At 49.6% G+C, this 15,202-nt stretch overlaps 1 protein-coding gene across 1 annotated transcript in view; it reads right to left on the bottom strand.

Moving 5' to 3' along the window:
• The window catches only part of HACL1 (2-hydroxyacyl-CoA lyase 1), a 148,474-nt gene that overhangs the window by 52,901 nt on the left and 80,371 nt on the right, over nt 1–15,202 (bottom strand). The window contains exon 10 of the mRNA XM_086942194.1: nt 11,451–11,556. Within this exon, the coding sequence (XP_086798320.1) occupies nt 11,451–11,556 (106 nt within the window). The remainder of the gene's footprint in view (nt 1–11,450; nt 11,557–15,202) is intronic.

Genomic DNA, 15,202 nt, shown 5'->3' with positions numbered 1-15,202 from the left:
TGCGCAATCTCTTTGGCTAACTACGCAGTCTGCCCTGACTCTCTGGAAACAGGGCGTTTCAGCCCCTGAGAGGCCAGTTGGCCTGGGGACAGTTCTGTTATTATACCCTTGCGTGGGGTACATGTTCATGCCCTATGTGGTTTTTGCACAATTGTGATACCTGCCTAATGTCATTGCTGCATCATGTGTAATGTTTTATACCTCTGAATGTATTGTGGTGCTTAGGAGGTTGTTTTGCCTAGTATAATGATACTAGTGAGCTCATGGTTCCCTGCGTGATATTTTCCCAAGGTGGTTAGGGTTGCGTAGGTGGTACTTGCCAGTTACCAGTGATTTCTGGTTGTGTGCTCTATTTTCTATTTTGTGCTACAAGTTATTATATGTGCTATGTCCTAAGTTCTAATTCTAACAAGTATCCTAGTTCTACAAGTGCTTATTCCTGACAGTGGTCCATGTGGCCCTGTCCTGGAGATACATCCCCTGTAAATTCTGCCTGTGCCTGTTTGTACATTGTAAAGTGTGTGTTTTTATCTAATGTGTTTGGTATAATACAAAGGTTTTTTTTATATATAACCTTGTGTGGAGTTTCCTTTGTGGTGGGCCTTGGGTGTTGTTGCTGGGTGCGCGCACAAACACTTAACTTATATTGCCTCCGGGATAAGCCTTACTGCTCGCGCCACGTTGCCTAGAGGGTGAGCAGGGGTTATCTTTGGAGTGTAACTCCCTTGCCCTGACTAGAGTGGTGGTTTCTGCCTGGCTTTGGCGCAAGCCTTAGCCAACCGGAAATCCCATTTCTAAAAGCATTGTATAGGCGTGGCAGTATATCCGGGTTACTAAGGCATGGGACAGCCTGGTATTCAACTTTCATTGTATAGGTGTGGCTGTATATCTGGGTTATATAGGCATAGGCCAGGGTGATATGTAATTTGCATTGTATAGGCATGGCAGTATTTCCGTGTTACATAGGCATTGGACAGCCTGGTATTCAACTTGCATTGTATAGGCGTGGCAGTATATCCGGGTTATATAGGCATTGGCCAGCGTGATATATAACTTGCATTGTACAGGTGTGGCAGTATATCTGGGTTATATAGGCATAGGCCAGCGCGATATGTAACTTGCATAGTATTGGCATGGCAGTATAATCTGGTTATATAGGCATAGGACAGCCGGATATGCAACTTGCAATGTTCGGGTGTGGCAGTATATCCGTGTTGTATAGGCATGGGACAGCCTGATATTCAACTTGCACTGTATAGGCGTGGCAGTATATCCGTGTTATATAGGCATAGGCCAGCGTGATATGTAACTTGCATTGTATAGGCGTGGCAGTATATCCGGGTTATATAGGCATTGGCCAGCGTGATATATAACTTGCATTGTACGGGTGTGGCAGTATATCTGGGTTATATAGGCATAGGCCAGCACAATATGTAACTTGCATTGTATAGGCATGGCAGTATAATCTGGTTATATAGGCATAGGACAGTCGGATATGTAACTTGCAATGTTCGGGTGTGGCAGTATATCCGTGTTGTATAGGCATGGGACAGCCTGGTATTCAACTTGCATTTTACAGGAATGGCAGTATATCCGGGTTATATAGGCATAGGACATCCTGGTATGACACAGGCACATACACGCACCGCTGGATTCATGCCTAGTTTACAGATGAATCAGACTGAAATTGCTCGCTGTAGCGTAGAAGGGGGTCTTGGCAAGAAGCATCTGTAAGAAATTGGCTCTATATATACTACACCAAAATGGGGTATAGTGTGTATGGAGTCCAAGTGTTCCCAGAGGTAGGTAGAGGTTAAAGTTAGATAGAACCTTACTCTCTAATAGTGGTAGCTTGGTCGAGCAGTAAGGCAGTATCAGAGGACACAGTTAAGAATTTGATGTACACACTCAGTCAGCAAATGATTTCAATCACTCACGAACTGAACTCTAGGCCAATTGTTTTTGTATAAAAATATACTTTTTATTTTTAGAACCAAGCAAGCCTGGCACAGGTAAGCATTGAATACTTTTCAGTAATAAGTTACTGCATATAAAACAGTTTGAGAATACAATAGAAATTGTACTTGGTTAGATTTACAGGGGAGCAGTAGTATGCAATACTTCGCAAATACAGTACATTGGAATGAATAGGCTTTTTCAATAAATGCAGGTAAGTTACTTTTGCGTTACACTTCTAACTCAGTGCTGGATGCCTTGATTCAGCACTGGGACATTTCCTGTAAAGAGGTGAATAAATGCGTTTTTGATATTCGTGCGATTTTTAAAGAATATTTTCAGATTTCAAAACTCGGAGCTGTACATTGAAATGAATAGGCTTTGTCAACAAATTGCAGGTATGTTAATTTTACGTTACTTTTTCTAACTCAGCCCTGGTTGCCTAGATTCAGCAATGGGACATGTCCTGCAAACAAGTGAAAATGAATATGCTACTTACCAGTATGCATCTGTTCTTGGCATGTAGGGCTGCTAACATTCATATCTTTGCATTAGATCGCCACCTAGTGTTGGGTCCGGATGATCGCACATTGTTGTCCTGGAAGAGTCTTCGAAGTATCCTGAGATGGGTGGCTCCTCCCCTGGACTACAGTGCGCATGGGCATCGGCTCCATCCCCAGATTGTTTTTAGCCATTGTGGCAGAGGATGGAGTGGCAAGTGTAAAGGATGTCCATGCTAGTGATTAAATACAATAGTATATCTGCAGCTGCGACAGGCACCGGGGAGGAGGGTGGGCGATATGAATGTTAGCAGCCCTACATGCCAAGAACAGATGCATACTGGTAAGTAGCATATTCAGTTCGAGGCATGTGGGCTGCTAAATTCATATCTTTGCATAGAATACATAGCAGTCCCTCCATCAGCGGCGGTTGCCCGTGCCAGCTGCAGAAACCTGAAAAAGTGTCTTGAGAACAGCCTGCCCTACAGCCGCTTGCTGTTTGGAATGTACATCAACACAGTAGTGTTTTGTAAAGGTATGTGGTGTAACCCACGTGGCTGCTCTGCAAATATCCTCTAGAGGAATGTTTCCCAGGAAAGCCATGGATGCCCCCAACTTGCGTGTGGAATGTGCCTTTGGGGGTATTGTTAAAGTGCGCTTGGCTTTATGATAACAGATTTGGATGCACTTAACAATCCATCTGGCTATTCCTGCTTTGGAAATTGGGTTGCCTTTGTGTTGTGGTGAGAAGGCAACAAAGAGTTGTTTTGTCTTCCTAAAGTGTTGTGTCCTGTCTATGTAGTACATCAATGCCCTCCGTACGTCCAAGGTATGGAGCATCCTTTCCGCCACTGTTTGTGGGTTCTGGAAGAATGCAGGCAAATCGATAGTTTGGTTGAGATGAAAATGTGACACCACCTTTGGGAGGAATTTGGGGTTAGTACGTAGTACCACCCTATTTGGATGAATCTGGATGAAAGGCTCTTGTATCGTGAGTGCTTGCAACTCACTTACGCGTCTTAGTGACGTAATGGCAATTAGGAAAGCAACTTTCCACGTTAGGAATTGCAGTTCGCACGAGTGCATTGGCTCAAACGGTGGTCCCATCAGCCTGGTGAGGACCACATTGAGGTTCCACACGGGAGCTGGCGGTGTTCTTGGGGGAATGACTCGTTTCAGTCCTTCAAGAAACGCTTTAATGGCAGGCACCCTGAAGACTGAGAGATGCTGCCTATTTTGAAGGTAAGCTGCGATGGCGGATAGATGTATCCGAATAGAAGTGTACGCTAGTTTGCACTTGTAAAGGTGTAACAGATAGCAAATGATGTTAGGGATAGATGCATCAAGCGGGTTTATGTCATTGTCTGCACAGTAAATGACAAAACGCTTCCACTTTGCGGCATAGCATGCTCTGGTTGACGGCTTCCTTGCCTCCTTGATGATGTTCATGCATTCAGGAGGTAGGTTCAGGTATCCAAACTCTAAGACTTCAGGAGCCAGATCGCTAGGTTGAGCTGTTGCGGATCTGGATGCTGAATTTCTCCATGGTTCTGCGTCAGAAGTCTGGGCGTGAGGCGCAGTCTTTGATGCGGGACCACTGAGAGCTCGAGGAACGTGGTGTACCATGCCTGGCGCGCCCACGTTGGAGCAACTAGGATGAGTGTCATGGAGTGTTGCCGTAGTTTCCTCGCCACCAGTGGTATCAGGGGTGTCGGGGGGGAAAAGCGTAAGCAAATTTGCCTGACCAGTTCATCCATATTGCATTGCCCTGCGATTGGGGGTGTGGGAACCTGGCGGCGAAGCTTTGGCATTTTGCGTTCTCCCTTGTGGCGAACAGGTCTATGTCTGGACGCCCCCACCTTTGGAAGTACGGCTGGAGTACTGATGGATGTATCTCCCACTCGTGCATTTGATGACTGTATCTGCTGAGCAGATCCGCCATCTGATTGTCCTTCCCCGGGAGGTGTTCTGCCATGAGGAAGATGTTCCTCTGAATGGCCCACTTCCACATGCTCTGAGCCAGGTGAGACAGCTGTGGTGAGTGGGTGCCTCCCTGTTTTTGGATGTAGTACATCGCGGTCATGTTGTCCGTCCGGACTAACACCACCTTGTTGCACAGATGTACAATGAAGGACTTGAGCGCCATGAAGATCGCCATCAGTTCTAGATAGTTGATGTGCATCTTCTGTTGCTGCGTCGTCCATAGTCCCTGCACTGTGTAAGTTAGCAGGTGTGCTCCCCATCTTTGGAGAGATGCGTCCGTTGTCAGGATAACCTGTGGCACTGGCTCCTGGAACAGTCGGCCCTTGCAAAGGTTGTGTGGAGTCCACCAATGCAAAGAGTTGTATGCCCGACTGGTAACCAACACTAGGTCTGTTAATTGTCCCTGAGCCTGTGTCCACTGATTTGCTAAGCACTCCTGGAGCGGGCGCATATGCAACCGTGCGTGAGGGACTATGAAGATGCAGGAGGCCATCATGCCTATCAACTGCATGAACACTGTTGCTGGAAGTGAGTGTCCCGGTCTGAACTTCTGGATTAAAGACTGTATGCCGTCTATCCTGACCTGGTTTGGTTGTGCCGAGGCCGTCAGGGTATTGATTGTCGCACCCAGAAACTGCCGGACGTGTGCCGGCTGAAGGTGTGACTTCGGGTAATTCAACGAGAAACCCAGGTCGTGAAGGAGGTGAATGGTAGTCGACATGTCCGCGGCGCACTGCTGTTCCGATCTGGCTTGAACGAGCCAGTCGTCGAGGTAGGGGTAGACATGGATGTTCTGCCTCCTGAGGTGCGCTGCTACAGTCGCCAGACACTTGGTAAAGACCCTTGGGGCAGTTGTGACTCCGAAGGGTAGGACTTTGAACTGATAATGCGTGCCCTGGATAGTGAACCTGAGGTACTTCCTGTGGGACGGATGTAACGGAATGTGGAAATAAGCATCCTTGAGATCCAAGGTTGCTAAGAAGTCTCCTTTGTTTAACATAGGAAGAATCTGTTGCAGTGTAAGCATGTGGAAATGCTCTGACAGTATGTACAGATTGAGGGGACGGAGATCCAGAATTGGCCGTAGAGATCCATCCTTCTTTGGAATGAGGAAGTACAGGGAATAAACCCCTGTGCCTTCTTCCCCCACTGGCACGAGCTCGATTGCCCCTTTTTGCAGCATTACCAACACTTCTTGCTGCAATAAGTGCAAGTGCTCTGCTGACATAGGTCTTTGCCTTGGTGGAATGTTGGGTGGAGTGGACTTTAACTCTAGACAATAACCGTACTGGATAAGCTGTCGCACCCACCTGTCTGTGGTGATGTTGGTCCAGACGGGCAGGAACTGCTGTATTCTCCCCCCGACAGGTGTTAAATGGTCGGGGGGCAGTGACAGAGAGTCACTGGTTGCTTGGGGCAGAGGAGCGTGAATTGTTGCCTCCTTTGCCACGTCCTTTGTTGCTGTTTCCCCTGTAGCCCCTCTTGTTCTGTTTGGGGTACGAGGACTGTGCTCCACCTCTAGGGAACTGCGACTGTTGACCCATCTGTCCTCTGGTGACTCCACGGGCACCTGAGCGACGAAAATTATTGCCCCGAAACTGCTGAGATTGTAGGGCCCCCATCGATTTAGCAGTTTCAGTGTCCTTTTTAATCTTTTCCAGGGTGGTGTCAACATCTGGACCAAACAGTCTATCCGGATTGACTGGTTGATTAAGTATGGTTGTTTGGATGTCAGGTTTGAAGCCCGATATGCGGAGCCAAGCCTGTCTTCTGAGCATGACACTGGTGTTAACGGCCCTAGCGGCTGTGTCCGCGACATCAAGTGCGCACTTTATGGCCGCGTTGGAGATCAGTTGTCCCTCTTGTATAAGCAGTTTGGTGCCCTCTTGAAACTGCGGAGGCAGGTGTTCTACAATCTGCTCTAGTGTGTCGTAATGTGAACGATCATAACGTGCCAGTAGTGCCTGTGTATTTGCAATACGCCAGAAATTGGCAGCCTGTGCAGCCACTCTTTTGCCCCCTGCCTCTAGCACTTTGGACTCCTTATCCGGGGGAGGAGCTTCACCCGTTGTTTGGGAGTTGGCCCTCTTGCGTGCGTTTGCTACCACCAAGGAGTCAAGCGGCAACTGTCCTCGAATGTATGCAGGGTCTGCAGGCGCTGGTCTGTACTTTTTTTCAATACGTGGGTTGACCACCCTCGCCCTGGTAGGCTCTTTAAAGATGTCCGCAGCGTGCTTGAGGACCCCTTTGAGCATAGGCAGTGTCTTTACATTTCTTTCCGAAACTGAAAATGTGTCGAATAGAAAGTCTTCCTCAACTGGGTCAGCATGCATGTCCACATCATGATTAGCAGCTGCCCTCTCAATTAGTGCATGAAAACCTGCAGAATCCTCCGTAGGGGATGCACGTGTACTGAAGGACTGTGGCTCTTGCCCCACATCTTGGTTGCCTTGGTCCCCAATGCCATAATAAGAATCTGGCTGTGCATCAGGTTCATTTACTGGGAACGTGTATTGTTCATCGTCACCATAGTCCCCACTGTCAGAGTGGTCTGGAGACGGTGTTGGGCTCCTTCCCTGAGGAGGTAGAATAGGTTCCATGAGGACCGGGGCGTCCTGTGGAAACTTCTTCTTCTTTAGAGGAATGACGTAGGATTCCACCGGCTGCGAAGTGATCTTTCTCTTGTAAAGGGTCAACTTCCCCGTGTCCGCATCTATAACACACTCCGAATCCTCTTCGGGGTCGATCACCTGACCTGAAGATGTCCCCGCCGTAGAAGAATCCGACTTCTTTGGCGTCGATTTAGAGGAAAAAGCCTTTGGCACCACCTTTGGAGGTAGAAGGAAGAGGAGCTTGCTTGCCGACTTGTCCGGGACATCTGCCGCCTTCTGCGTCGATGGCGTTGGCGTCGACGAGGAAAGAACCTTGTCCTTAATTCTTTGTAGCGAAGCCGCCACGAGAGATGCGTCGGTGACCGATGACTTTGGCACCGACGGAGTGGACTTGCCCTCGGATGCGACGTTCCGGAGGTCTTTTAGAGGGATGGACGGCGCCGACCCCGAGTCCTTGGAGCGATGCGCCGATGTCCCCTTTGGAGCCGGTGCTGTGTCGGTTGCTTTAGCAGGCTTCGCCGGCGCCGGCGCGCTTGTCTTGTGCGTGTCACTTTTCTTAGAGGATTTCTCCTCTGGCGCCGATTTCGACCCTGTGGAATCGCCGTGTTTCTTCGACTTCTGCGGACCGGAGGTCGACGGAGTCGATGAGGCCGTCGTCTTACTTGTTTTCGCCGTTGCGACCGCCATCTTAGGGACGTTCGAGTCCTTCACTTTCGGTTTCGGTTTCGGGTCGGCCATTTTAGGTGTAGTCGAGACCGATGCTTTCAGTTTCGGTTTCGAAACCCTAGGCGCAGCAAGTATGTCCGTGGCCGGGCCGACAGGCGGGGCCGTGGCTTGCGCTACAGGGTCTTGGGTAAGGCCGACAGGCGATCCCGCGACCCCCTCGTGATGGTCTTCAACTTCGGGGCATAGCTCGTCCTCTGAGCTATCTTCCTCGGCCCCATAAACCATGGCGTCGTCCCCTACCTCGTCGACGTATTCAAGGCCCTGACCCACGACTCCGTCGTCGTCATATTCCGGATCGGCCTCGACCTCCGTCTCAGGCGGGGAGATTTGAAGATGATGGCTCTGGTCCTCTTCTTCTTGGTCGCCGAAGATGTTATCTGGATCCGGGGCCGCTTGCTTGGCCCCAAGGCGCACCGCACGCCGAATCATGAGAGTCTTCTTCGACCTGAACTTCGCACAGGCCCGGCAACTTCCTTCGTCATGGTCTGGCGAAAGGCATTTATTACACACCGGGTGTACGTCTATATGTGGGTATTTGGACCCACAGAGCGGACAGAGTTTAAACGGACTCCGCTCCATGTTGGGAACTTAGTGTCGAGTCGCGATGAGAAGGCCTCGACGTCCGAAGAGTTGTAAGAAACTCCGGTGATTCCGGCTCCGGGAGACGGAAGAAACTCGAGACCGTACGCAAACAATACCGACGTGAAGAACCCAAAGCCTTTTGGCCGTGAAAAATGATGTTTATTCGGTTCCGACGGAGAGACGTCGAGACCGCATCCGAACCCAATGGCGGAAAAAAACAATCTGGGGATGGAGCCGATGCCCATGCGCACTGTAGTCCAGGGGAGGAGCCACCCATCTCAGGATACTTCGAAGACTCTTCCAGGACAACAATGTGCGATCATCCGGACCCAACACTAGGTGGCGATCTAATGCAAAGATATGAATTTAGCAGCCCACATGCCTCGAACAACATGTTTTGGTTATTTGTACGATTTTTTAAGAATATCTTCTATCGTTTTCAAACCTCCGCACGTGGTTGTTTTTTGGAGGGAAAATGGTCAATGTCATACTATGGAGGAAAAACAGGTTATCGGTTTGCAAGTAAGTAAATAACTGTGGGAGTTAGGTTCTGGGGTTAGACTCCGTGGTCTCCCAGTGTCAGTGATGCACTGGAGTTGCACCATCAGCGGCACTAGGGCGGCCAGGTGCAGAGTGTTGAGGCTCAATGTTATCCCATGGAGGATAGGGGGTCTCCGGTTGGTGGCTGCTGGCAAGCAGGTCACAAGGTTGTGGGAGCAAAGCTCCTAGGGTTTTAGCGCAGGGCAAGTTGGGGACCAAAGTAGCACCAAAGGTGTACCCTCAGCTGCACTAGGGCGGCCGGGTGCAGGGTGCTGTTTTGAGGTCAGGTGCCCTGTTGTTTCCAATGGAGAACCTCCTGGACAAAGAAACACTACTGGCTCGGAGGCGAGGATCTTCCAGGTGCGACCACCACTTCGAGGGGTAAGTTGGGATGTCGTGGGTTGGTTAGGCACGGTTTGTTTTGGCACAAAATGGCCATGGGGCGTCGGGGGCAGGGTTGCCTTGAGACATTGGATTTTCTTACCTGCTCTGGTCGCGGTAGAGGGGATCTTCTGGATTGAGGCTGCAGGCGTCATCTGGAGGCTTGAGGCAGGTCAGGGGTCGCCGGATCTTGCATCAGGATCTCCCTCTGACCTCCTCGTAGTGGTTTTCCACTCAGGGTTCGGCGGGTACAGAGTGGGCTGGATTCACGGTTTCTGGCTGGCACAAGAAGCTGCAGTTTGAACAAGTCCGGTGTTCACAGGAGATTCAGTCTTTGAAGTGAAGGCAGGCAGGTCCACTGGGGTTTTTGAAGTTGCTGGCTGCAGGACACACCTGGATTTCACAGGAGCAGGTTCGAGGGGAGACAGGCCTGTAGTGCTGGGGCCAAGTCAGTGGGCGTCGTCCTCTTGTTAGCTCTGCACAGATTTTTGTTCCTTCTTCTTATCTTCTTTTCTTGTCATTTCTGGATCTCCCTTCTTGATTCAGGGCTGCCCCCTAAATACTGTATTTAGGGGGCGTTTTAGGGGTCTTGAGGTAAGTAGCCAATGGGCCACTGACCTTAGGGTGCCTACACCCTTGGTGGGCTCATCCCACGTGGGGGGTGAGCCCAAGCCCTAGTCCTGATTGGGGAGTGCTTACCATCCGCAAGATGGCGAGCACTGGAGTGTGGGCTTCACCTTGCCACCTCCACCTGAGAGGTGGAGTTGGCAGAAGTGGGCACACCTTCTGGGCTGGGTAGTTTTTCCCATCCGTCTTCCCGCCGAAAGGGAGGGGAGACAGGAAGGGGGCTGCTTCTGATAGAAGGAGAGGCTGGTGGTTGCATTACAAAGGCTGCCAGGCCTTTGAAGCTCCCCTGCCACAGGGAGCTCTTCCTGGCCTGGGGGAGGTGTGAACACCTCCACCCAGGAAAGGCTTTGTTTCTGGGCTCTAGGGGTCCAGAAGCATGTCCGTGGTGGCAGGCTGGTGTGTACCAGTCAGGGAAACCACCAGAGGTTTGTCGTTTTTCAGGGGGCATCTCAAAGCTGCCCTCTTTGTGCATCTCTCATTAAATCCCATCCTTGCATCAGTGTGGGTTTAATGTGTGGAGAAGTTCGATACCAAACTTCTCAGTTTTCAGTGTAGCCATTATGATGCTGTGGAGTTTGTAATGACAAGCTCCCAGCACCATATACTCTTAATAGCAGCACTGGACTTAAAATGCCTAAGAATGGACTTAGACACTGGAGGAGTACAGGGCTCTTGCACTGGTACCCTCACCACTAGCATAGGGCACCCAGCTAGAGGGGTGACTGATCTATGCCAGGGCAGTGGATTGTAGGCATGGCACACAGGGATGTGTGCCATGTCGACTCTTTACTTTGTTCTTCACCAAAACACGCAGCCTGCAAAGGCAGTGTGTGGGTGTAAAGGTGCAGGGCCTTTAAGGGTGGCACAATAAGTGCTGCAGCCCTTAGCGGTCTTCCCTGGTCACAGTGCCCTGGGTACCGTTTGTACCATTTACCAGGGGCTGACCTGTGGCCAGAGATGCCAATTGGGTTAGTTTTGCGGAAAGAACACAGGCCCTGGGAACCTGATTGGCAGGGACCCAGGGCACACCAAGAAAAAGTGTATCAGTAGTCTGGCAAAAAGTGGGGGGGGTTACTGCAACAGAACCCCACTTTCCTACAGCATCTCCCATTTTACATAGGCATGGGTGAACTAGAGTGTCAAAGGGACAGAACAGGATTAAGCTACTTATCCACCCCATTGTAGGAGGTAGACACCTCGCTGAAGCCTGGCAGAAGGCACAGAGGCATTGTACCGAGCATATGGACTGACGTACACCAAGCTGGCAACACACACGTAATGTACCAGACCACTAAACTGGTATTGTACCAGACCACTGTCCTGAGTTTTCAGTTGTGGTACAATGTGTGGTTTAATGTTCATGCCAGAGGGGCAGAGTGATGCAATGCAAGTTTAGTACAAACTAACTTCTCTGCCCTCCTCCCACAGCCTACAAGAATATAAACACCACCATCTGGTACAGACTACTATTGAGAGGATCACAGGTAAATTGGGTGCATTTGTGTATGTGATGACCTTGGTAGGGTAAGTGTGTCTATCATACCTGGATTATCTTCACATCCGGCTGGTACCGGGGCGGCAGGCCGAAGTGTAGCATCCAGTTCAGCCTGGCACCGAGGAGCACGATGACATCTGCGTTCCGCAGCGCACTGGAAAGCCAGAAAGGAAGGAAATATAGAAATATGTGAGTTAATGAGATTGAGGGGGGGGGGGCCTTACCACCCAGGTCAACTCTGGGCATCTCTTAGCTTCAATCACATTAGTTCTAGGGGACCAGCATCCCAAGTGGGGACTATAGGTAAAAGCAGTCCCGATTAGGAGGAAAGAAACACTATACATTTAACTTACAAAGCCTCATCCGTACTGTTCAGTCCCATTCTGGAGACCACCTGGAGAATGGTGCCATCTAGAGAGCAGAGGTTGGTTCTTGAGCTCACATCTGGAGTGTTGGGTCAGGTTATAGAGGAGGCACTGTATTCTGTGCAGCTTTGAAGGAAAAGGCTTGATCTCTAGAGAGCTTGAAAGCAAAGACATTTCTAAAAGAGACTGATTTACAGCCCTTGTAGACCTTAAAAAGCAAAGTGGTACAAAAGGGGGTGGTGATGGACGGAGCATCTGAACCAATCAAACACTTACACCCAGTCAACAGATCTGGGTTTAATCCATCACCGTTCTTTAGCCTACTCTGCCACCCCAGTTCAGACATGGCCATATGCAAATCAGTCTGACCCTGTGCCTCATGGGAACAGTCCAGCCCGAACTGCCAAGCCATGTCTTCCCTGGACCGGAAACAAGCTTCCGAGGACCGGTTTCTGGCATTCGAGCCGTCTTCAGCCCGGCTTGCTTGAATCCAGTGGCAAAGTGAGCCAGGGACTCACGTCTGAGCATACCCTGCCAACTTATGGCGAACAAAGTGGTACAAAATGGGGTGGTGATGGACGGAGCATCTGAACCAATCAAACACTTACACCCAGTCAACAGATCTGGGTTTAATCCATCACCGTTCTTTAGCCCACTCTGCCACCCCAGTTCAGACGTGAGTCCTTTGCTCACTTGGGCACTGGATTCAAGATAGCCTGGCTGATGAGGATTATGAATCCGAAACCGGTCCCAGGATGCTTGTTTCCGGTCCAGGGACGACATGGCTTGGTAGTTCGGGCTGGACTGTTCCCATGAGGCACAGGGTCAGACTGATTTGCATATGGCCATGTCTGAACTGGGTTGGCTGAGTGAGCTAAAGAATGGTGATAGATTAAACCCAGATCAGTTGACTGGGGGTGATTGTTTGATTTGCTCAAACGCTCCGTCCATCGTCCCCTTTTGTATCTCTTTGTTCGCCCTAAGTTGGCAGGGTATCTCTTTGTTCGCCGTAAATCAAAGTGGAGCAGCCCCCCTGAATTTGAAAGCCAAGAATAGAGCGAAGGAATAAACCGCTGTTTGGACTATAGTTCGAGATTTGAATTGGATTAAATAATGTCCAGTTTTAAAAACCACACTTTTTTCTTTTTTTAATACCCAACTATATTGAAAGGTTTGTGGCACAACACAGCAAGACACATTATGATATTTGATCAGTATATAAACATGGAAGAATAGTAAGCTCTAACATCAATAGCATATAACATTGTTTCATATTGATAAGCCATATTAGCCTCACCATTTGACCCATGTACGTTCATGTTTCTTCGGACAGCCACAGGCCTAAAATAATTGGCTACTCCTGATGTCTGCACCAGTCGACCCTCACATGCCAACCTCTGATAGTCGTTGGCTTTTTTTGCTTCCAGACTCTGGCTACATCCCGCTTGGCAACCAAACAGGCTGCACCCAGAAAGGCACTTTCAGCCCTGGAGCACGCCCACCTCCCCCATGAGCCCCAGCAATACCACACTGGGCGTCAACTCCAGGGAGAGACCTAAGACAGCGCATAGAATTTGACCCACCTCCTCCCAGAAAGGTCTCTATGCCAGGCACTCTCAGCCAATGTGGGAGAAGTCTGTTGCAGGAGGTGTGCAGAGCGCACACTGCTCGTACCTCGGAGCGCACATGTTGTAAGCGTCACGGGGTGAGATACGTTGTGGGAAAATAGTTCAACTGAACCATACGCAGACACCTCAAAATCACCAGCTCTCTAAGAGCCATGAAAGGCTCCCTCCAGTCATCCTCATCCAGGGAACCCACCCAGGACGTCTCTGCACGAGCCGTGTTCCGTGCCATATAGGGGTCATCCCGGTCGGGGCCAGTCCGAACCAATGCAGCGGAGGGCCACCCTCCAGCAGACCACAACGTAACCGGTAGGCGCACTCCATATAGGAGATCGAGCAAACCGTCTATACCCAGCGAGTGTATTTCCAACTGATACGCCGGGTCATCCTACCCCCAGGGAACCAGTCGTTGATAAAAACCACACTTGAGTTATCTCCAGTACTGGTAGGGACATCTCAAGTATTGTGTCCATTTCTAAAGGTTTTGGCTAAAGCATTACATCTAGTTCTACTGCTCCACACAGAGTCATTTTAAAAGGGGCACCTAGAGTTTGGAAGAGTGCATTTGGAAAGTGTTCCAGTTCGGAGGGTGACAATGCAAGTAGTGAATCCTTTTAAGCAGGCCTTATCTAGAGTATTGTGTCCAGTTATACAGGTCACATGTGGATTACTGCATTTAGTTCTAGATGTCCCATCTGGGGAATTATCTCCAGTTACGGAGGTCGCATTCAGAGACCACAAGTACAGGGTTGTATCCATTTCTGCGGGCTCCATCTCAAGTATTTCCGAAGGTCTCATCTAGGGCAGTGAGTCAAGGTGCAGAGATCACTTTCTCTGCTGGGGTTCCCCTACAGGGATCTCATCCGGAGTGCGGTGTCCAGTTCTAGTGGCCACACCTACCGTTAGATCCAGAGTTCGTAGAGAAAACGCTTAAAGTACTGACTAATTTTTTTAAGGTCTCACCTAAAGCACTGTTTCCAGTTCTACAGTTCCCATTTGAAGTATGTCTCCATTATAGATCTCATTACATACAGTTCTAGAGGCCACACCTAGAGCATTCTAGCCAGTTCTGAAGCGAACATCTCAAGTACTGTGTCCGTTGCTGACATTTTTTTCCCTGGTGCATTGTGACTAGTTCTAGAGGTCACATCTGGAGTATGGCCGCAGGCATTGAGATCTCATACGAAATACTGCGTCCAGTTCGAGAGGCCACACCTGGAGTGCTTTATCCAGCTCTGGAGGCAGCATCTCAAGTACTGTGTTCATTTCTGAAGGTTTCACCCAGAGGATTGAGACTAGTTCTAGACGTCACATTCTGGAGTACTGCAGGTGTCGAGATCACCCCTGACATATTGTGTCCTGTTGTAAAGATCTCAACTAGAGATTTTCACAGACTGCGTTTGTCCTGAAGGAGGCAGTTACCTCAGTAGTGTTGCCAATGGTTTTGATAATCAACTTTATTTTCGTTTTAAACAACGGCACACATAATTCATGACACTTTGGCATACAGTACTTTTTACGCGATCATTCCAGGGTCTTTTACAGCCCCAATGCTTTACAGGTGACATAAAAGCAACCAAAGCCTTAAAGACCGTCGTTTTTTTCCCCCAGAACCATCAGCACATAAAGCCCAACTACTTGCCCCACACAAGGTCATATTTGGCAAGACACCCTCTCGCCAGCGGGAGATAGTAGGGGGACAGGGTCTTTTCAAGTGGCTGCTATATCTCATTTGGCCACCATGGTTGCAGTTCCCAGGAACAGTCTGTCAGCGGGAGAGCCTCCAAAACCCTCCATAATACCCAAGATG

The sequence above is a fragment of the Lissotriton vulgaris genome, chromosome 10 (genome assembly GCF_964263255.1).
Source record: "Lissotriton vulgaris chromosome 10, aLisVul1.2, whole genome shotgun sequence".
In the NCBI taxonomy this organism is placed as follows: Eukaryota; Metazoa; Chordata; class Amphibia; order Caudata; family Salamandridae; genus Lissotriton; species Lissotriton vulgaris.
This window is presented reverse-complemented; position numbering and strand designations above follow the sequence as displayed.